General features: G+C 38.5%; 1 protein-coding gene across 8 annotated transcripts in view; it reads right to left on the reverse strand.

Moving 5' to 3' along the window:
* Window positions 1-24,126, reverse strand: part of TTC7B (tetratricopeptide repeat domain 7B) — a 146,552-nt gene that overhangs the window by 115,724 nt on the left and 6,702 nt on the right. For 5 of the 8 annotated variants that reach the window (XR_012623327.1, XM_074824931.1, XM_074824930.1 and 2 more), the window contains exons 2-3: window positions 8,824-8,978; window positions 7,561-7,729 (exon numbers count right to left, since the gene is read on the reverse strand). The exons of 1 other annotated variant lie outside the window; for it this stretch is intronic. Coding sequence is in view for 6 of the 7 variants with exons in the window: in XM_074824931.1 (XP_074681032.1) it covers window positions 7,561-7,729; window positions 8,824-8,978 (324 nt within the window). In the remaining variant the exon portion in view is untranslated. Of the gene's footprint in view, window positions 1-7,560; window positions 7,730-8,823; window positions 8,979-11,517; window positions 11,675-24,126 lie in introns of those variants that run through there. 2 more of the 8 variants (XM_074824929.1, XM_074824932.1) reach the window with 2 other exon arrangements.

Genomic DNA, 24,126 nt, shown 5'->3' on the forward strand with positions numbered 1-24,126 from the left:
ATAACTGTTGTGAAACGATTCATCACACTTTTCATCTACATGTAATAACATTCAAATCTTTGTATTTTCTTTAAAGTAAAAAATAGACTCTTACAATATTTTTAAACAGAAGAGATCAGTATTTTCACGTATGTATTTGTTTCTTAAGAACCATGTGCCAGCCAATTCTTGCTTTACAGTACAGCCCTTTGACAGACAAGCAACTTCTAGAGGGGCTGAAAAGTTCAAACTAGAGATAAAAGCTGGAAAAGGACTGATAACTGTTGTAGATCCTGGAGTGAGTGAATTTCTCTCTGATGAACTCTCCCCAAAGCAGAAGAGCTGCACACCAGTATACGGAGTGGTCATCAAAGAAGATGTTTGCTCAGGAAAAATGAGATCGTTTAACCATGGAATTTACACTGTTTTGCTGTACATTGTCAGGATTGCTTTTACAAGCATCTCTGAGGAAAAAGGACCAGGCTCCACTGTGACACTGGTTCTTCCTGTGGCCTCAGAAAAAAGGCCAGAATCACTAATTTTTAATTTTGGCCCAACATTTTCTTCCTCTCCTCATTCTGCCAAAGGAAAGATTCTGAGGAAATTCTAAAGATCTGGAAGAACCTAAGAACAAGAAAAACCAAAACGCTCAAGTCCTAAAGAAGTCTATTTTAATAAGCAGCATATTATTTTCATTCAGTGTTTGGATTTCAAATACCAGAGCTAAAAGCAGCACTAAGGAAAGCAGAACAAACTCCTGGGTTCCCCCCAGTCCCTGCTCCAGCAGGGCAGAAGTCATAAAAATAGACTGGGGAAAGACAAGCTTTAACGACAAAGTTTGAAGTATCTATGGCACAGGCGTCCTAGCTGCAGTCTGCAAACTGCTTGCTGACGGGGTTGCAATGTTTGCACAGCAAAGCAGAGGAAGGAACTTAAGTTTAGTTCTTGACCCGTTGCCTAATGAGGCTAGAGATCCCTGGCATAATAACTAAAACAGCTTTCATTTAACATTCTTCCATGAAGAGCTGCTTGGTGTCTGCTGACACAGGCTAGCTGTGCACAAGATCTCATTACAATCGTATATGATTAAAGTTAAGTGCAGCATCTTTTGCTAACTGCAGAGTAGCAATTCACATGCACCTGACACTTCCACTGAACCTAATGAGTATTTCCATGTTTCTGTAAATAGAACTAATTAATAGCCAATCATTTAACTTGGTAAATGCAACATTAAATTTGAATGTGGGTCACCAGCAGTAAAGACAGTCTCACCTTACTCAACATACATCATCTAAATATAAACACAGTTATTTGAACAGGCAATATGAGACATAAAACGGCCTGCAGCAATAAAGCTACAATCCTGTAATGTCACAGTCTAACTTACAGACAACATCCTTCACATACTTAACAAGAATTTGTTATTGTAATACAACACAGCCATCTTGACAGATACCTTGAGTAGGTTACTAATCTATACACCATAGTAAATATAAACACAATTTCTTTACTAAAATCAAGTTTACAAAATTGCAGACTTCAAGAAATGTCAGATCTGTAAATTGCTATGTTCATCTATAAGCATTTGTAGAAAGATTCACTAATTTGTAATGTCAAGTATTATAAATTCACCTTTCAATTACGTATTTTGACTTATGCAGCGGTATCAGAATCACATTACCTAAGATTTCAATAAACTTATTTCCTAGTTAAATATATACTTATTATTTCAGAGTTACTGACAATTTGCACCTCCCCAAATGAACACCTTGATATCCCACTGTGCATGCATCTCATCTTGCTTCCATAAGCAAACAAAAATTGCTTAGAAACATAGGAGAGATTGCCATGCATAGTATTTGAATAATGCCTATGTGTGCTTTCCAGTATATTACCTCATTCATATACTGTTGAAAACTTGCAGAAACTTAATTGTCCTGTTCCCAGAGGCTATATCCCTAGGAGAATATTAGCTTCAGCCATTATTAAAGTGGATTCTAAATATATGCTTCTGTATGGTAACAGCATATACAGATTTTTTTCTGGTTGGTCTTGTAAGAGAAGGGAGTAGGAAAAGCTAGAGCTAGCTACACAAGCCTAATGTGAAAAAGGAACAAAAAAAAATCAGACATATACAGTCTTTAACTACTACTTTATGGATACAAAACTTGTCTTATTTCAGTTCTTCATAAGTTAAGATTTTCCTCAGTCTCAGAATTGAACATTGCCAACTAAACTGATCTAGTGAAGAAAGTAAACAAATGGATATTGAAGAGACAAAATTAACCTCTTAGAACAAGGGAACCTGCTCTACTTATTAGAAGGTAGTCATTCCTAAGCAGTTACTTAAATATCAAGTATGTAATACAGCCAGAAACGTGCAGAACCCCTCTACATTTTACTTTGAGCCAAGACTTCCCACCACAAACTCAAGACTGTCCTTCCCTCCTCCTCCCCCTGCCTAGCCTTATTTCTTAGCTTTGCTCTTGCTGCATAAGACAGCTCTAATAACCGGTACCAATGCCCAAACTACATTTGCAGCACAAGAAAAAAAAAACCTGCTTTTTTCTGTACTGCTTCTTAAAACTTCATATTAAAGGTATGACCCGCTCCTGTAACATATTATCTTAAGTGCTACTAGAAAAGAAGGAAAGGCAAGAGCTTCAGGGAGCTGGCTCCAGCAACATTCATACACCTACTTTGAGGATAACACTTTGCCACAACAGTCATGCAAACCAGCCCATCTCCTCAACAATGTCCTTCTTTTATGCCCATTTTCCTTTCCCTCATCACACCCTCTTGAAATAAGCTGGCACCTCAAACTATAAACATTTCACTACAGAAAACTGTTTTATCAGATGCTTCTCCTCCACTTTCATGTCATATGTAATTACAAGCAGATGGGGAAAAACTAACCAACAGATCCAAATAAGTATTCTCATGTTTTTGCAAATACTAAGTGGCCCGTTGATTTGAAAAACTCCATCTTTTCATTTCTGTGTTTTATATGACATTTAAAAATTGCCCCACTCAATTTCTTCAAGTCTTTGAATCTAAGAAAATTCTGTATATTCTATTATTTTATTAATACTCTCTCTCACACAACACCTTCTACATACACATACAGAGTTGTCACTTAGAAGCACAACATCAAAATCAGTTCTTTTCTTAAAGTAAACACCAGATCTAATCCAGAACTCTATTCTATGGGCACACTTAAAAAATAAATAAATAAATAAATAAATAAATAAAAATCAGTGTAAGGTCATAAAAGTATGCCTGTCCACAAAGTTAACCACATAAAAGATGACTGTCCTCCACTACACTTCCATTTTTAACTTGTCAATTTGAGGAAATGGTGAATAAAGGCAGGAAAATATTAGAATTACACTACATTCAGTGTACTGTGTAGTAGTTACTGCCTTGTAACTTTTGCATGAGGGATATCTTAACAGTGCTGAGTCCTGACCTATGCTAATCAAGTTTCTGAGACTTTGCCTCATGCATATTCACATGGCTAGTCCACTCTCTGCTGTTTTATTGGACACAGCAGCAGATAACTTTTCATCAGACTGCTTTTGCATCATCTTCTAGTCAAGATAAGGCGTAAGACCTCAGTATTAGCAGTGGCTTTTGTTGCCAGAAGCCAGAAAAAAAACACAAATCCAAACAACTTGTCCTGTTCCTTAAACTTCTTTCCAAAGCACTTTTTTTTGCTCACCATTATGAACAACTGCCTATGTACAGCGGTTCCTTTATCACTACACTAACAATTTTGAACATTTTCCCTAGGAGGAGCAACAGACAGCAACCACTTTCCAGCACTGCTCGGCCACTGAGGCCCTGTGATTCCCCACACATCACAGGCTGGCAAAAAGCTGCATATAAAGGAAATGGAAAAGATTTCAAAGGTAATTTGATACCTTTTTTTTTTTTTAATTTTGCTGAAATTTTACAATGTTGCATTTTGACAATCTATGGAGAAGCTTTCTTTGGAAGATTTGAAGCAGCAGTTCACTGACTAGACATTTCCAAGAAAAGAATAAGAATCATTTAATCTTCCTTGTTGGGTTTGAGAGCCTTTCAATCCTTTGCTTGACGTACTTTCATTCCATTTATGCCTCTCACTTATATTCTTCTAAATATGCTGTCCTCAGCTAAAGCTATAAGCAGCACAGAGACTTAAAAGCGTTCTTTTTATTAGAGATATATATGCATTTAATTCATTTATGTAATAAAAAATTTGAGGACCCCCTCTGTGAGCGCACTGCAGGCAGTATATGGCTTTAGTGCTTTGGTTTAATGACAGACTTATTCCAAGTTGAAGACTGCAGGGGTGCAAAGACACTAATTTCATGTTCTGGTCTATTGTAATGAAGACTATTGTAACTTAATGAACATTTTGCAGTGAGGTTTACAAACAACCTTGATGGATAATGCATTCAGACACACCCACTCTGGAGAGTCTGAAGAGGCAGTAAGAATTTTCCTCATTTTATTTTTGTCACATCTTACTTTCTAACAATATAAATACATACAGACATATATTTATGTATGTGCGCATCCACATACATAAATACACACACACACCCCTCCACAAGTCAAGCAAGTGTTTGGGGATCTCACTTCCCCTGCCATGTTCTGATTCTATTTTCTCTCCCCGCAATTGTCACTACTGCTGTTCCTCTACCCCTTCTTTCTCTAGCCATCAGTAGACAAAACTCCAGCAAAATTTAGCTTGAACCTGACCTTGGACCCATTTTTGCACTTCGTTGCATCCATACACACATGCTGAATGTTCATTCGCTGTGAAGAACAGAATGACATACTTCATGTGTTCCACAAGCAAGAGTAAGATGGGACATATGGAAAGCAGGTCATTTCTAAGGGATGGTTGTGAACTGTTAACTGCTTAGGGTTACAGCACAACATGCTCATTTAAGTACCCTGTAACAACTGTAGAAGAAAAAACATGTCAACTCAAGCACCCCACTCAGTCTATCACCTCTGAGGTTACAGAATGAAACCCCAGAGTGAGAAGGTAAGCACTTGGAGGTGGTGCCATCTTAAATACGGAAAAAAAATTTAAGGGAATTAAAAACTACCATTAGTTATCTGCCCTATGCCTTTGTCAGAGGTAAGTACATCAGTATCAGACCACTACACAATAGCATACAACACTGCAAATCCACTGGAACTGGATTTGCCCCAAACTGGATTGAAATGGGGCAACTAAAACGGATATCTTTTAATTGTCTCTGTGCAGGTTGCCGCACTGAACAGTGCAGTCGGGCTGATGCTTGCAAACAGGCAGCACAGACAGTCCCTCATTGCTTAATAACATGGTGCTGTGTTCATGACTGCCAAAGAAATAAAATCTAAATACTCAGAAGAGCTTTAATTTTATATAATTAGGTTATCTTTGAACTTGAAAGCAGAAATACAAACCCCAGTGTAGCACAAAATCCCTGTAAGAATAACTTGTATTTAGTTGGGTGATACCTACAAGCCTCAATCACCTGTGAAGAGACTCTGAATTCAGACTGAAAAGTTTTATAATCCACTCTTACAAGGAGAAAGAAGAAATTTCAGGAGGAAAGGGGAAGATAGTGAGAATTAACTATACCTTATTGGGTAGAAACATATGCTATTTAGCTGTCAATTACTCTAAACTTATCTAGACATTGAATACTAAATTTAAGACTGGGCTGTGACTTCTACCTCATTCTAGAACACACAGAAGACAATATTCTTGCAGCCTGCTGCCATGGGAAGAAGGGATATTAAATTTTATTAATCTTCCATTCAAACTGGAAACACAGTAGCAAAAAAGATTCTAAACATGAACAGAACAACAACAAAACCCCAATAGTTTGCTTGGGTAAACTGGTAGCCAGTCACCCAGTAGAAGTGACCAAACTAATGAAGTCTGATCAAATTAGATCAGGCTTGATATGACAGATTTCAATGTTTAAGTATAAACTTGAAATCAGAAGCAAAAAACCCCCACCATATCTAGGCAGAAGACAGAAAGCTGTTTTTCTTCTCTCTTTTTTTTCAATAAGCTGACCCTAAAAAACATTCCAGGGTAGAAAAGATACACATTTTACTCTTTTTTAACAAATTGTTTTTACATTAAGTAAAATTAATAATACTAATCCTTTCTGCAAAATTGATGCCTTTGTTTCAACTGTTATATATCCTTACAAGGTCAAATAAACCCAACCCAGAAGAGTTGAGCTCTGGGAAAAGATTCAATTAAATTACTGGGCTTCATTGGACATATAAGTAAATTCAGGTACTTGAAGTTGATCAAGTCCAACATTGCATTTTCATGGAAAGAACATGACAAATTCAACAGACATCCTCATAGATTTAAAAAGAAAAAAAACACAACCAAAAACCACAAAGCTGAGTGGAAGTCTACCCATACCAGACATTGCCAAAAAGCCCACATCTATGATGTATGAGAGAACTGGATGGATGTAATATATATAAGAACTCCCAATGTACTATTCCCTTCCCACTTTTCATCTAAGTATTGCCCAGATTTCGAAGCATCCTTTTGTCTCTGCTACCAGTTAGTTCTCTTATTTCCTTGACATCTCTATAGAGAATGACTCATGCTTGTCTAACGTTTACTAGAAGACTGTGTTGGTGGAAAACAGTCACTCTCTTTCAAGACTAATGTTAGAAACAATCCTTGACCAGTTGTCAGTGAATGCTATTGAAGTCTCTCATAAATTGTGTTTGCTGACTTTGACACCCCTCTTGCCATAACAAAAAGTACATAAGGGCACCAAACCCAAGCTTAAACAGAGCAGACCAAAGCAAACATTTAGACACAGTAAATTCTAATAAATCTACAGCATACAAACTGCTACTTTCCTCAACACACTGACCCAGCTTACAGTCTATTAAAGAGTTTTCTAAACTGAAGTGGCACTGCCACCTTAAGACACAAGGCCAGCATTACAATTCTCACTATACTAGACTAGTAAAAAATTTTTTTTAATTAACTTCATTTCCTGAATTTTTTTAAAAAAGATACTCAGGTAAGAAAAATTCAAAACTAAAACTGCACAAGAAATGCACTGCTTTAAGTCATTTTATCATGTTATTACTATTTTTCTCAATTAAGTAGTAATTTTGTTAAATAATTTAACTCAGGTTGAGCATTTTAACATTCAGTAAAAAGCATCATGGTGAATCAAGGTTCTCCAACTCTGTCCACAGCAACTGCAAAACTGCACTACTTTTGTAACACTTAACTTTCAGCAATAGTAATAATACTTCTAGTATCTAGCCACAGTTACTGTAACATTTACATATGGAAGGACTTTTAAATACACTCATCAAAAAATTTGATTGGGTGACAGCACAGAATATTAATTGAGGTAAAAGTCATCACAACCTAGCACAAACTCTGAACAATTTAAAGGAGCCAAGACATGCTCTTATTTATCTACTGTGGTACTCCACCACTGTGTTGATGATATGCACACTAAAAAATTCTTTAACTTCAGACAAGTTATAAATTAACTTTTTTAAAACTATTTCCACTGGAAAGACCAATCTTACCCTTAGTAGAATATGCTTCAGCAATCATCCGTAGCCTATATGGTGGCACTGCAGCTAGTGGCAAGTCATCAACTCCAACCCTGGCATATGTGTTTAGAGCTTCTTTGTAATCACCTTCCACGTAGTTTAACTTGGCCATAATTAGGTTAGCTTCTTGTAGGAATTCTGGCTAGAAGGAAGATGAATAAGAAAGGGTTTTTTTCCCCAAAAAATTCACCTAGTTCTTTCTGATCATTATTTGGTCTGTTTTTTATATATATTCACTGTAGAAACCCTCAGGATATTTCCTGTAACAGAGCAACAAACCAACAAAATTCTGTCTTCATGTAGTATTTGGGAAGCTTGCAGTAGGGGGTGAATCCACAAAATGTCACTCCACTAAGCTACAGTTATTTTAATATTCACGTATTTATTTACACATGCACCAGAAATACCTCTCAGTTGGAATCCAGCTTTGCCAGGTGACAAGACTATTTAAAGGCAGTCTATCATGACAACCCCTCCAATTAATTTTTTTCTAACACCACAAGCACAGTTGAAAATAACATAGCAGCAAAACTTACTGATGTATGTTCCACAGCCTATATATTTAACTAGCACAATTTCCAAGTATCAGTGCAAAAGAAATGTCTTGAAAATAGGATTCATGGAATAATGAAGAAATCCCACAAATCACAGGAAACAAAATATTACGGATGCCTGTAAAACAAGGTCCTTTTGATCTCCCAAAAGATGGACACTGAGTACAAAAAAGAGAAGCTCATGTAGTAGCTACAATAGTTAAGTAAAAGAAGGACCAGAATGGTTAAGAACATCAAAAGGTTATGACAGAACACGCTTTCAAGTATTAACCTCACTTTCCGCAACTGTAAACATAACTTAAGGAACCTTTCCTGAATACTTAAGAGACTATTACAGAAAATTGTGAAGTATTTTGCATTTTTAAACACTACAGAGAACGTTATAGTTATATACTCCCAAGAAAAACTTCCACAAAACACATTGTAAGTACTTCACTTTAGCATCCCAGAAGTCAATGACAACTTTCTTATTCTTCTAATAAAAGAAGATTTGATAAATTTATCTGAATAAAAATCCATGAAGAAACAGAGCGCCATGAAATAGCATAGTCCTGATGATGTTTTGGGAATAGCAATGATAATAAAACACCACACAAGCACTTTCCACATTTTTCTCCATGATCAGCAGAGTACTCTGGTGAATTTCAGTTTTTCTAATTCTTGCTCAGACTGACTTACATACCTTTAGGTTTCCCCTGTCAAGCGCTGCTGTGAGATGCTTCCTGACCTCAGTCAGCTTTGGCCGGGGGCCCCGTGGACTACTAGTCTGTTTAAGAGCATTTTCCTTCAAAAATTGTTCTAGTTTGGACTCCCCAAGAAGAAGTTCTGCCATGTCATCTGTAAATAAAACCAAACACATGAAATTATTTCAAATAATTTTATTTCACTAACATTTCAGTGGAGGCAGCCATCTCCTGAACTTTAAATACAAATTAACCAAAACAGTGTCAAGTATTCAGATTTAACAGAAGTTGTGTGGTACTTTGTTTTACTTTTCAATTTATCTTTTACCTGCCTGATTCATTGCAGAATCAAGTCTCCTGTCTTCTAAGTGATAATGAATTGGAACGTTAACCTGGAGTCAGTGTTTTCCCCCTCCTCCTTAAAAAGCAACACTTGATTCAAAAGCTTTATGTAGCTTTCTGAACACAAGAAGATACTTCTGATACTCACTTTACCAAAAAAATGGTGGGTGTTTCACAAAATGCCTATTGTAGTTTCAAATATGAATACTGATATTGGATTAATTTACGCAACTAGTTTTAAGTTACATGCCCCTCATAATGGCTTTGATCACCATCTGTATCTCAGCTGTAAGAATGCAGACATCACTCAGACCTTGTTAAGGCTCCAGCCATCCCAAGTCTTCAGTATGAATGTCCATTTCTCATCATTATCCCCTTTCCCTACAAAGTTTACCACCACTTCTCAGACATGAAGGTAGATCATGATAACAGGCTGCCCAGCAAAGCTGCAGCTAGTATGTTTGCCGAAATTCAAGAAATTGGTCACCCACTACCTTGCCCTTATCCAGGACCACTAAATTTATTTTACTGAAACATGTTGAGTAGTTCCTCTAGTAAGAAGAGGGCTGTAAAAGTCATCACCTCACTATTTGGGACTTGAAAAGACCAGATCACGTCTTGCAAGGTTTGAATAATCCAAATTTGAATTAACAATAAATAAAACAGATTTTGAAAAGGGGAAAGGCAAATAGCTAACAATCAGAAAAGTGTTCACCACCCTATAACCTTTAGCACTGTCCTTAGAGGTTATGGGAAAGGACTGAAAGACCAGGACATGCAGAAGTCAGTGTTACTGTCGAGGAAAAGCTTTCCCTCGAGAAGTATAAATGCATCAGCATTATCTCGCCTTTTAGGTACAGCAAATCTCAGTCTTGTGTCAGTTGGACTAGTATACGACTCATGTACAATGACATTATACAGTAAGCTATAAGGACCAGTGCTGTCCTGTGATACGTCCTATCAAGTAGAAAGACAAAAAAATAGATTTTTTTTTCCCCTTAAATCTTCCAGCTAACTGATGATCTTTAAACCACAATTTCTTCAAGAGAGAGTTTAAGAGACCAGACAAATAGCAAAAGCATCAAGGGAGTGCTTATTTTTCCATTTATGTTTTTTATTTGGTGTTCTGGGAAAGATACCCATGCTAATCTGAACATTTATTTGTTCTCAACTACCATTCACTCACATTTTACTTTTAAACACTACTGCAAAAGAGAAGGATCTCAGCACCCAGATGAAGGCAAGTCTCGCCACAGATGCATTCTGGTTACCAGCCTGCTTAATTTTCTGGCTTTCAGACCATAGCTGTCAAATTCATCTATCTCAAATTTGCAGTAACAGTTCCATTCCTTTGCTCAACAAAGTTTCTTCTGATACTTCAGCTATATTCATCTCATCTCTAGATCAGACAACACCAAATAATCTGAAGTGTCACTTTCTACATGCACTTTCTTCTTTTAAGAGCATCTTTATGCCTCTTCGCATGTGTTTTGTTTTGCCTAAACTATGTACCTTCTGCTCAATTTATCCTCTCAACAACAATGCACTCCGGATACAGCTTTGACACATGCTAGCCAAAAATGTCACTTCCTTGAAAGATAAGGAAGGGGAAAACAAAGTATCTCCCTGGTGCAGCATCTTAGAGACATTTGAAAAAACAGTGACACTCGGCATCTTTCAAATGCATATAAAAGATGTACAATTCCCAGTTTAAAAAAAATTAAGTTACTACCACTCAGTAAAACAGCTACAGTATAACAATGAAATCTTATTAGCCACTAATTGCCAACCAAAAAAATGCTTTTATTTACCTATTCAATGCTCATATGGTGAATGGCACAGTTTGACATTAAGTCCATCATACAATTTACATATCCCTTAACAAAGAAATTGATTGGTTTATAAAGTTTGACTGAAATGTTTTACTCTCGAACACCTCATATATAGTTTAACAAAACAAATAAGAGAAGTTAAACTTAAATTCTGAAAAATATAAAGGCTCAAAGTTTGTACACTATAGTATTTTGGATACAGCTTAGGGTATACTGCATTGAAGGTTAGCTAATCTCCTTGCACACTGGAAATTTAACATTTCTGAACAAAACTAGAATGAGAAGGTTCTACAGTAAGTAAAAATTCTTTTGGTAATTCACAAGAAACCCATTGTTAGCTGCAGTAGGAAATGTGTGAGTTAAAGAGGACTTTAGCACCTGGTCTATCAGGACTGAGCACATTTATGACTTAATATGGCTTGCAGAGTCTTCTCTGTGATTAGAAAATAAGGAGGAAAAAACATCTTTACTACAACACGAGTTTTACCCATACATTATATCAGAAAGCAGGGAAAGTACCTGGAGGGACCAACCACCAGTCTTTGAAATCCCTTGTGCACAGCCTCCATTGCTCTACCACCCTGTAGCAGCAGCAGCTCCCAGCTCTGACAGTCATGGTCAACTGCACCCCCCTAGGAAAGGGCCCAAGCCAGAGATCCCGGACTGCCTCCTGCCCCTAGCCATAAACTGGGACTCTGGCAGGCTCAGAGCCTGCCTGGAGACTGGGCTGAGTTTGGCCAAAGGCAAACAACTACACTTTGCCCTCTGGAGAAGAGCAAGAGAGCCAGGAAGTAACATCCCCTTTTACTGCACCCAGCTCATCGCCCTGGACCACACCACTTATCTGTAATTTGCACAAGTGCCATTCAAAGGCTCTCAAAACTCCTATCATTTGAAGTTTCTTCTCATATATTATACCTGAAATTTTAAATCCTCTGAGGAAGTAAAAGTAGAGAAGGACGCAGTTTGTTCCCATACATTCACAAGGTTATCAGTAAAATTCCAGCAATTTCTGAAGCACTTTTACACTAATTTTGCTACTCTTTCATTGAAGTCTGTTGAGCAAAAATCAAAAATAAAATATATTTCAATGTACTAAGTGAAGAAAAAGAATAAGAAACATACTTCAACAGTAGGGCAGGCAACTCAGGATCATACCCAGCTGAGTTTTGAGCATTTCTACAGATCACAAAAACCCTCCGGACAAACTTTTCCACCATTTGACTGTTCTCATTGTGGAAGATTTTTCCTTGCTATCCATCCAACATTTCCCTTGTTGCAGTTTTTGTTCATTGCTTCTAATACTTTCACTGTGCATTTCTGAGAAGAGGCCACCTCCATACTCAAGAGGGGGTGGGAGATGCTGCAGTAGGATCCCCTCTTAGCCTTCCCTTTCTAAGATTTAACAAATGCAGCTCTCTCAACTAGTTCTCTTAGTCCACATGCTTTCACCCCCTCATCATCTTGGTGGGTCTCCACAAGGCTAACTCTACTATACCAATGTCTTTCTTGTGCTGGGGAGCCCAAACCTAGATACGATATTCCACATGTGGTCTCACAAGTGACAAACAGTAGGGAATAATTTTTCTCAAATGCTAACTACATTCTTGCTAATACAGTGCAAAGGGTTAGCTGCCAACTTATGCTCTGTCATTCACCAGGAGCTTCATATCCTTTTCTGCAAAGCTTTTTAGCCAGTTGATCCCCAGGCTGTACCGTTACAGTTATTCCTTCTCAAGTACAGGACCATGGCATTTGCATTTCCTGAACTTCATGAGTTTTGCCTTTAGTTCATTTCGCCAGCCTGTTGAGATCCCTCTAAACAGCAGTCGTATAGTCCCCTCCCTGTTTCCCTATCACCCACAAAACCACTGATGGTGCACTCTCAATGTCTATGTCACCAAGAAAAATACTAAACAGTATGGACCACAGTATCAGCCTGAGAGGCTCCATTTCTAGTATGTCACAGATCAGATTTTTTTTTTTAAACTGTGATCAAACCTCTGAGCCCAGCCAGTTTTCCACCTAGCTCCTAGTCCACCTCTCTCTTCAACTGAACTACACGATATACTATGAGGAACTGTGTTCAAAGTCTAGACAAAATTGAAGCCAACAATATCCACTGTCCCCACAGTCAGTCACTTATGATCAAAAGCTATCTGGTTGGTTAGTCCTTGATAAACCCGTATCGGCTGATCCCAATCACCTCCTTATACTTCCAACCAGTTTCCAGGACATACTTCCTAATCTTCCCAGGGCCTGGGGTTAGGCTGATCAACCTGCAGCCCCTGGATCCTCCTTCTGGACCTTTTTCCAAGTGGTCATATGTGCCTTTTTCCAGTCACCAGGAATCACCCTTGATCACCAGGACTGTTAAAAAAACAAGTGTCCTTGCAATAATGACACTGCCCAGCTCTTTCAGCACTATGACAAAACCCACCTGGGTATCAGAGACTTGTCTGTGGCCCCTTTGCCCAACACAGTCATCCTCTGTCTGATCATACTTTAATTCATGAGACTTTTCCATCAAATGAAGTAATTTTTCACTAATATCAACAGATTTTCTGCAAGCACTAATACATATACTAAAAAAGCACAAATGGTACAGACAATTGTCACTTACTGCAACAAAGTAAATTTTCCAAGACAAGCAGTATGCTAAAATGACATTTTATTTTTAAAGATACTCAGCATCTATGTTGTTAGTTTATTTTCTACACGTTCTTTCTTTTCCTTCAAACAGAAATCTTAGCATAATTGACAAAAATCAACAGCTTGTGTAACTTCAGTTTCAAACTGCAAACTATACAAGACATTAAACCGACCAAATCTAAACCTGACATTATGGATCAAATCCCCTTTGTTACAGACATATTCCAAATTCCACATTTCATTAGCATAGCCACAGTATTATCATAAACAAATAGTAAAGTCAGATACTATCATCAACAGTACCCTGCTCAAAGATAGCTTTAGCACAGCACTCTGTAGGACTGCATTTTCTGCAACTGTTCCCTCTCTCTGGAAATCAGAGTGTAAACTGCATGCACAGAAAAGACAGCTGGTTTTGTGCACCAGTGCAAGACAGGTTAGTCTTTGGTATAAGGAATTTAACATGTGCTGTGTGAAAGGGTCTTAGAGATCAAAGGCCCACTCCAAACTTACAAAACTGTGCTTCAGAACATGTTCACAGGATGTAATTATTTGTCTGGCAAAGAATAGGTCACTGAGGGGTCCTTTCAGCACAGGTATTTTACTAATAATATTCAGAAGACTCCAGAGAGTGTTTCAAGTACACAATTTTTGTTTATGAGCTTCTTTAAAAAGGTGATTAAAAAAAAGTGGGCCTTGAAAATAATACTTGAGGTCAGCATAGTAGTGTCCTACTTGGAAGAAGAACAATGAAGATTAATTTTGCTAATTGTATTTTTAAAGCTAAGTGGTAACTTAAAAAGAGGTAAAAATATGTTAAACTGTTTAAGTTTTAAGGGATGTGCAAGTAGATACTTCCTCCCTGATCTGTACTCTTCAAAACCAAAGTATTTCATTTAACAAGCAACATTCCTCTTTCCTTTTATTCAGTTCAGTGCTTCACTGAGCAAACTTCACTTCCAAAGAAGGCTGAGGAAACACAAACGTCAAACATAGAGTGTCATTTGGATTCCTTGCTAAAACCAGTGCTTTAGTTCAGGAGCTGAAATATCATCAAGGCTGTTTGCAATGAAAAGCATGAGGTGTATCACTGACATTCTTCAACACTTCAAATAGCAGAACTTCAAACATGCCAAAGAAGAAAGTATCACACATGCCTTTGCTCTCATATGCATTCTTTTAAGCAGGTCTCAAAAATTCTTCTGTCCCACAGTCCTGTAACAAGCATTTCTTTAATGAAGTTAAATATAGTAGATCTATTTTTACGGAAAGACAGGTAAAAAACACAGCTAGACTGTGCACCAGCTGCCAGAGAAGTTTTGTTTATATAAACTGCAACATTGTCTTGGAAGCATATGAAACAACTGGTTTGGATTGTTACAATAGATTTGCAGATATCTTTAAGAACAAGTTAGACACTAAGGAAAAAGAAAATGAACCTTGCACTATTAGGTGTGAAAATGCATTCCCTGAGGATTCTTAAAAGAAGTGCTGAAAACATCCCTATTACTAAAGGGGAAAATAACCATTTTGCCTGTAACCAAAGAACAGCACTGGCACGTGCAAGAGCAGAGTGTAGCCATACTCCCCTCCATACTCCAGTTGCTCAACAGCTGCACCACAGAAAGAGGAAGACCAGCTCTAGAAGCTCCAATTCTCACCCATTTGTGGGGCCACAGCAGAACAAGACAGGCATAGACAGATCTAGCACTCTGCAGAAAGTTTGCAAGATTATTCCTCTCTTGTACCCTGCAGAATTTCTCACACTGGGGAAGGTAAAAGGAGACAAACAGGAAGCCACCTCTAGAAAATTTAATTTAGCCTCTCTCTCTCTTCCCTCTCTCACCCTTCCCCCCTCCACCCTAAGATAAAGTCTCTCTGACAATGACTTGAAAAAATATATTTTCTCTAAAAGCAGGACACAAACAAAAGCAAAACCTTAAGTTCATGCTGGTGCATACTCTGAAACTATTCAGACATGTTAAGATGAGAATCAAAGTAGTCTACAGCACCCAGCTATTTTGTTCCCATCACTGAAGCAAGTTAGAGAAGCTCCTGATCCATCCACTAGCTAGGGACCGTAACAGTGCAGCAACATGTATTACGCATACTTTCCTTCAGAGGAAAGGTGGGAGAGGAGAAAACAGCCGCCACAACTTACACACAGATCCGATTAAGCATCAAAAGCTGTTCTTCTAGGTCACCTATATACAGCACAACTCACACTTTCCCTGTACCATGGCTATACATCATGAGACACAGCACCATAAGAGAAACAGTTACTGTCAGACTGGCTTTCATCCCAGACGTGCTGCACTTGCTCAGCTGCTGGTGACTAACACTGGAAGACAACAGGTCACAGAATGCAAACCATAAAAGTTACAGCAAAGCAGGATTTTCTTATTTACCAAGTCACTCATCTGCTAAGTCAGTCAGACAGGGCCAGACACTGGCAACAAATTTTTAAATCAAATTATGACTGAAAAAGTGCTTTATTAACAAAGCATTGACCTGAGGCATGTCAACCATTCTGTGCCAGTAAGATTGAGCCTCAATGGTGCTTGTAACAAAGTTCCAATTATGTGGACATTTCTGAAAGAAACCATTTATGAAATGATAGCTCTAGCAGAGTTTTTAATCAGTTTTAGCTATCCCTTAAGACATCCTGGAATAATGTAGGTAACATTTGAGAAGAAATTGCTTTTCTTTTTCTTCCAGCACAGTATTAGTGATCTAGATTATATTCTTCTATGAGACCCTTTATAAAGACAGAATTAAACTGTGCAAAGCTTTTAGATACCTTGAAGTCTAGCAATCTTTCAGCCAGTCTAAACAGATGTTCCAGAAGAAAAAAAACAACTTAGTAAACGGTTTCAATACCATGAAAACCTGTTTCCCACTTTTAGAAAACTGAGATGTTATGGATCAACATAAAATTTTTGATCAAAGGAAAGACTCCCTCTTATGCATTCATTCCCCCACTGAAGAGTTTATCAACAACAATTACTTAGTAGAGTCAGGGGATATTTGATGACTTATATCACTTATATATTGCAGTGCAGAACCACTTCCTAAAACTGGAGAAGGACAGCCAAGCTTGCCCATCTGTTTCTGCAACACCACAGTATCGCTAAAATAATCCACCTGTCTAACAGGATGTCCTCTGCCTATAAGCAAAGACAAGTCTGAGCACCCTGGAACTGCAAGACAAACTGAAGGATGCTTTAGGTGAAATACCCATTTCTGTTAGCTCTGAAAGCAAAGCAACAAACCCAGGCACTTCTACACATGCAAGCTGTTTTCTTTCAGCTTAGAGACACACTCATACAAAATGTCTTGCAAAGAACCTTGTGCATACATGGCTCTCTTTGCAATATGGATCACAGAATGGTTCAGGTTGGAAGGGACCTTAAAGATCATCCAGTCCCAACCCCCCTGCCACGGGCAGGGACACCTTCCACTAGACCAGGTTGCTCAAAGCCCCGTCCAACCTGGCCTGGAACACTGCCAGGGAGGGGACAGCCACAACTTCTCTGGGCAACCTGTTCCAGTGTCTCACCACCCTCACAGGAAAGAATTTCTTCCTTGTACTTAATCTAAATCTACCCTTTTTCAGTTTAAAGCCAGTACCTCTTGTCCTATCACTACACGGCCTTGTAAAAATTCCCTCCCCATCTTTCCTGTAGCCCCCTTTAAGTACTGGAAGGCTGCTATAAGGCCTCCCTGGAGCCTTCTCTTCTCTAGGCTGAACAACCCCAACTCTCTCAGCCTGTCCTCATAAAGGAGGTGCTCCAGCCCCCTGATCATCTTCGTGGCCTCTTCTGGACCTGCTCCAACAGGTCCATGTCCTTCTTATGTTGGGGGCCCCAGAGCTGGATCAACCCTAACGATCTTCAAAATGAGAATAAAGGCTGGCATAAATATAGGGTGGGAGAAAAATCACACACGATGACGTGTCTTTGTAAAATACTGACTAAAAATATCATAATGACAGCTGCTTTGCTACTTGATTTTTAACATCTGCTTTTTGAAGCAAAATTGTTACCACACTATCTGAAGCAGTTACTCACAGAAAAACAGAATAAAACCAGAGGATTAATCTTCATTTATCCTGGGTCAAGAATGATGAATACTTATTACTATTAGCTTAAAACCATGATCCATCTTGAATCATCCACTGAATCACATGCTAAAATACAAAATAATCAGTTTTCTGATGAATGCTACCACAACCTCCAGGCATCTGTTGAAGAACCCAGGGGTTGTTAGCAGGCTAAGTGAGAGGAATATCTAGCTCTAAATTCCTTTCTATATGTAAGTTTAGGGAGGAGGGAGGAGAGAAAGGGAAAAATGGCAACACTACACACAGCTCAAAAAAAAAAAAAAAAAAGCCCTAACTCAATACAGATTAGGAGCTCTGTCTCTTGCCTGCAGAATCCCTCTCCAAGAGGTGACTTTAAAAGTTTATTCAATTCCAGAGTACACCAAGATATATCCATAGTGAACAATTAAGTGTTCTTGATATAACTAATGAGCCTGCTACCTGTTGTTCTAGGGAGTACCAAAGAGCTGCTTTGTTAAAGTATTACTTTTCCTGTGGTGGTTCAACAGTCTTGGATAAAAACCAAATCAAAACACTGAAGGTTATTTAGGACACAGCTACTACCTATGTGGTTTCTCAAGTGTTCCTACTATTAATGCAGAAAATGTAGTATTTTTTTAAAAGGGCCTGATAATTATTTATTTCCGTTTATTTTTAACATCACAAGAAAATACTTGAAAGGTAGGATGCAAACATGCCTCTCACAGGTAACAGTTGCTATCACCCCTGTGGCAACAACTATCAACAACCCTGCTCCTGGTATCCAGGCTCCATGCACAAGATGTTCCTCTGCAATGAAACATCCATGTCATACTGCTGTGGTGCACTAAAGAACACCCATGATCGTGTACTAACAAAGACAGTTACATGTTAGAGTCTCGACAGCTCAACATCTAGAGAAAGAGTATGGGGAAAAATGGTGTTTTCTTCCTTATATGCCAAATGGCATAGATTAAAAGAAGTATTTTTAGTGTTTTGTTTCACTCTCTTCTGAATTGCACAGCTGCAAGAAAAATGAGCAGAATTAGGATAAAATCTCCTACCACAAAGATTTAAGCAAAGAGGCTCAACCTCAAACTCAAGCCATGAGGATCTGAATTTGAATAGGAAGTATTTAGGAACAGAAAATACAGAGCAAACTAGCTACAGAATCTGAGGTGACTGGCCAAACAAACTTTAATCTTTCCTTGTAAGCAAGCAGACAACAAATCTAGAAGCATGTTGTATCACTTCATCTACTCTCCACCAAAATCTTCAGTATTTCAGACTCTTGAAAAGCACAGTTGTCCAAATGCATTGAAGTCTAAAGATCACCGTTACCATTAGTTCCAAATGAAGATACTGCATGAGGTGAGATCAACTGGATGAAACACGGAGTTGTAAGAACAGAAGATGCTGCTGCTTCACCTGCCCTGTACTGGATTCCAGAAAGAGAAAGAAATAAAATCTCAAGTCTTAACTCAGGACTAAAAATAAAAAAGCAGGGGAGGAAAGGGTCAAGGGGTAAAGAGAACAAGTATGAGATTTCCAGTATCCCAGTGGGACCATAAATTGATGTGCAGGATTCCAGCAAGTCAAGACTTGCCTCGTAATCACTGTTCTGGTGCTTCAAATCTTCCCAAAGGAAAACTAGCTTGGGAGTGAGAAAAGAAACTCCTCCTACTCAGTCCCTAAAACTCTTATTCTCTCTAAAGGTAAAACTGAAGGCTCAGAGTACCTGAAGGGCTGCAAGTTGCAATTTTGAGAGGATTTTTCCTCAGACTTCCTAAAACATGTTGGATTATCATTATGCTTAAATCTAAAAAACAAACTGAGGAATTTTTATCCAGGAGTGGGATGCAGCAAGAAGGATCCCAAAGGGGTCAATGGCTCCATACAGTACCCAGACAAAAATTTCAGAGTAAAGTTTCTGTAAAAACAGCTGAAGAGGAGAAAAATCTTATAGCATCCTACAGAACATTTATTAAGAAGGGCATTTTAAAATGGAGCTTTCTTACAGAGGAAGATCCGGAAATCCTGGCTTCAGAGCTGATTTTATATTCATCTGGCAGAAACAGCATGAAACACATGTTTTCTAACTGGGAACAAGTTGACCATACGCTTAAAACAAAGACATCTGCTTTGTTCATGATGCATTTAACAGTCATTAAGAACACTGGCTGTACCTGAAGAGGAATATTAGCAAAAGCCTCCAAGTGCTCATTCAAGTAACTCTGACCAGAAGTTACCTAAATTGAAGGTTTACATTACATTTACATATACAAGGTTTACATTAAAGAAAAACAATATATGAACATACAGATGTCACTTATGATTCCATCAATCACTACTAAGTAGCAAGAATTCACAGCATCACAGGATGGCTGAGGTTGGAAGGGACATCTCGAGACCTTCATGCCCAACACCCCCGCTCCAAGCAAGATCAACTAGACCAGGATCTTGTCCAGTCAGGTCTCTGGGGACAGTAGAACAGTAGCTAGAGAACACGTGCAGACCAACAGGCACTCCTGGCAGAAAAGCTGCAGAATGATGCAGACAATACACATGTAAAACCAGAAGCAGAAAATACAGTCAGCTGCTCAAAGAAACTTAACTCTACTTATTAACACTTTTAATTATGCACGTTCATTCACTCCTCTGCCTTGTAAGTACACAGAGGGCATGGCACCCTTTTAGTGTGCTGCTATGCATTATCTAGGCAATTTTCCTGCTTGACAGCCAAAACTCGCTTTGAAGAAAAACATTATAGGCTTTGCAGACTATTTATGCATATGCAAGTTTATTTCCAAAGTACCACTATGACAGAAATTTATTTTATGAGGGTACATATTGAGAAGAATGAAAAAGTGCAGCAACTGTTTCAAATTATATTATTTTTATGGCTTTTTTTATTTTAATATTCACACTCCCAAATTTTGTGAAATGTTAATACCATCAGAAGAGTAAATAATCAAGCCAGGACAACCACAACGTATCATCTAGATTATTGATAAAGTTTATGTTTGAATTAAACTTGGCCCATTCAGCCAAATGCAACATAAAACCAAGAAATATGGAGGTGGGTCATAACCAAGACGGGGAAGCATGAAGTGTGGGAAACAGGTTTACCATCATCTCTGGGTGTTTAACTGGGAACAGTTCTAGTAACCACACTGAGGGAGAATGATCAAAATTTAGCTTCTTTCCATTTATGTTTTGTTTAGGTTACAAAGATCAAAGAATGACTTGGGAGAACAGGAAAAGCACATGCTGTGATAGCTAGGAATTCTTGTCAATCTTGCTTCTTGTCACGATTTGGGTCTCAAAGGACAAACCAGTTTCCTTGTCGCTACTAACAACGACAAAAAAGACTAGAGACTGTTTAGATGGAAGGCAAAACCAAACCAAGTCATGGGGACAGTGGCTCTTGTCCATGCTTTACCAAACAGCTACACTGCAGCACAGTGCAAATTTGACAGATGATGACAACAGAATCCAACTCGTGTTCTTCCAAGAAGGTAAAGAAAATGGTTGACAAAAAAAAAACAAATTAAGAGATTGAAGAGATCTTGACTCTGCCCAACTTCTTATACATCAGGAACACTTCCTTACTCCTAAACCTCACCATCTAGAGATTTTGGTTCGCACTTTCACTCCCTTCTGTCTGTATTAATCACTGATTATTTGTCAGGTCAGAAAAGGGACATTTTTTCATCTATGGGATGACCCAAAGCTCAGAGAAAAGCACACAGATGAACCTCTGTTCCCCAGAAGAGATCCTGCAGTTCTCTACCATTTCCAAAAGCCAGTCACTCACAAAAACCAGCCTCTTCTCATCCTCTTCCTCCCCCACTTGCTCCACCTGGGAAACCTCATGTAAGTTCTTGAAAGGCAGTAACCTACACTTGTCACTCTCAGAGATCACTGTCTCGGGTACATAACCACCAATTTTAAGGCAGAAAACATCTTCTAGCAACTTTGTTGGTTTGTTGGGGTTTTTTTCAAAGTTCTATCAGCTGTTCTAAAAGCAGTACATCCTGTACTTCTGCCTCTCCTTAAACCTGGCTCTAAAGCAATCCCATTAAAGCCTTGATTAATGCACAGTGTTTTCTCCCCATTAAGGTACAGAGACTATAATTAAATGGTAAAAACAGAAGCGTGGCTGGTAGCTGAGCACAGGCAAACCTGAATTTGAAATAAGGCACACTTGAAAGATAAGCAACAACTTGTTCACATAATTAACTGCAGGAAAAAAAAAAAAAAGGGGGAGGGCCTGGAAGTTGGTGTTTTCCTATCTTAGTTGCCTTTGCAAAAGTTTTATGGAGATAAAACAAGTTACTGGGCTGAGATGAGCTGCATTCAGGATTTGTCTAGAGCCAAAACAAATTTTCCACCCACTTTTTGTGAAAGGAGCACAGTTTACACCTCCTTTTGGGAAGAGGAAGGATAAGTCTTCTGTGAACCCTGGCAACACCCTGCACCTCTGGACTCTGCATAACTACATAATAGGTGTCAGTTCCCCAAGGAGCTGTCTGCACTGTGGCTCCAGCATCTAACAAGCTCAAGGCTGAGAAGACTACTCCTTTGTGCTAATAAAGGGGAAGCTCTAATTCATATAGCCCAGGAAGTAACCAAAACAGAACAATACATAATTTCAGATTAAGCGCTTAAAAGGAGAACAGTGGAAGAGCAGCATTTGCCAAATACTGTAACACATAAGTCCTCTTTTATTTCCTCCTCTCTTTCAGAAGAGCTTAAACATTCAGGATCTACTTTCAGAGAAAAAACTCCTAAGTATCTGCTAGAGTTAGATCCTGATCCTCTCCTCTTTTCCAGACAAGCAGACGTTTAAAAGTCCTTCCTTTGCTATGTCACCCTTTACATCTTACACATCAGAAACATCAGCTGTAGAGCAGCTGTATCAAAACTCGAGTTGTTGATTAATCATTGTTAATATGCCATCTCTACAGAATACTAATATGGGTGACAAACTTAGTAACAGAGTGCTTAAGGCATGCAGCTTGCTTCCTACTACAATATTACAGATTTTACAGATTTTTCATGTGATAATTCCACTAGCAGTGATCAAGACAATTATAAAGACAGAATGAGTGATTTGACAAAGTATTTGATTCTAGCCTTAAGATGTACAGCTCTATCTCTAGAGGCTGGTCTATCCCATGAACTGAATGAACCAAGATCCAGCTGGAAAAAAAAACAGCATACACACCGTAAAGTTGTAGCAAAATCTGTAAAAAGTAGATTTAAAATTACTTTACAACTACATTAAAAAAAAAAATTACCACCTTTCATGCATTCCCTTCTCTTGAAGATAATATGAGATTATAGTAAAGGATTTCTGTTTATGCATACACATTTTGAGTGGAATCATGTCAATCACACACAGATCACCAGCGGGGTGGGAACTTGAAGAAACTCATGCAACATCTCCTAAAGCAGCAGAGCCACTGATAACATCTCTGATCAGAGCAGTTTACTAGTAACTGCCCCTACACCTTCTGCCACACATTTGCTGACACCAGAGAAATGCCCAGATTCAGCACCCTTCCTCCAGAGCCTGGAGCAGAGATCAAATGCTCTCCAATGATTAAAGGTCTGGCTACCAACAACCATAGCACTATTAGCCAGACATCCTCACTCCTTCCAATTTATCTCTACATCCTGCCACTTTGCTTTTTACAAAGTTATTGTCTTCAGTCCTTCCTTGTAAGATCACCAACTAAATCATGTTCAGGGCAGAGAAAATTTCAGAGAATGTAACCATCGCATTCTAAACTCTGATTATTTACAAGACAGATTTGCAGGAAGGGGGAATGGCCCAGATTTGTCCAGGGAAGGAGAATGGCCCACATTTGGCATGGTTAAGGACCTTCTGCCCCCTTCTCTACTACCATGCAAATCAAACTCAAACAAAAGTGGTAGCAATCATCCTGAGTTTATGCTAATGACCTTCTTTCCCTATAGAAAAGTTAATACTAAACTTTAACCCTTGAAGTTAGGTCAAAGGAACCTAGAGCAGCTATGATACAGACATATACCAGTATATATACACCGATAAGTCAGGCTACCATTTCTTCTTAAAACTTTTAAACAAAGCAACAGAGTGCTACCAACCCAACATTAATATGTAAGATGTCTAATTTCTAAAATAATTACATTCATAATATATGGAAGTATCCTTATAAACATAAGCAGCTATAAGCTCCAAATACCCAGACGTTCATTCCACTGAGACCAATTACATGCTTCCTCACAATTGGAGAAGAAAGTTGCTCACGCCTTTGCCCTTCACTGGCTGCTGCCACTTCAATTTCCACCAGCTGTTACACTCTTCAGACCCCTGTGGGAGGCAAATCAGCTCAGTAAGCCAGCAG

Source organism: Strix aluco, chromosome 4 (assembly GCF_031877795.1).
Source record: "Strix aluco isolate bStrAlu1 chromosome 4, bStrAlu1.hap1, whole genome shotgun sequence".
NCBI lineage: Eukaryota > Metazoa > Chordata > Aves > Strigiformes > Strigidae > Strix > Strix aluco.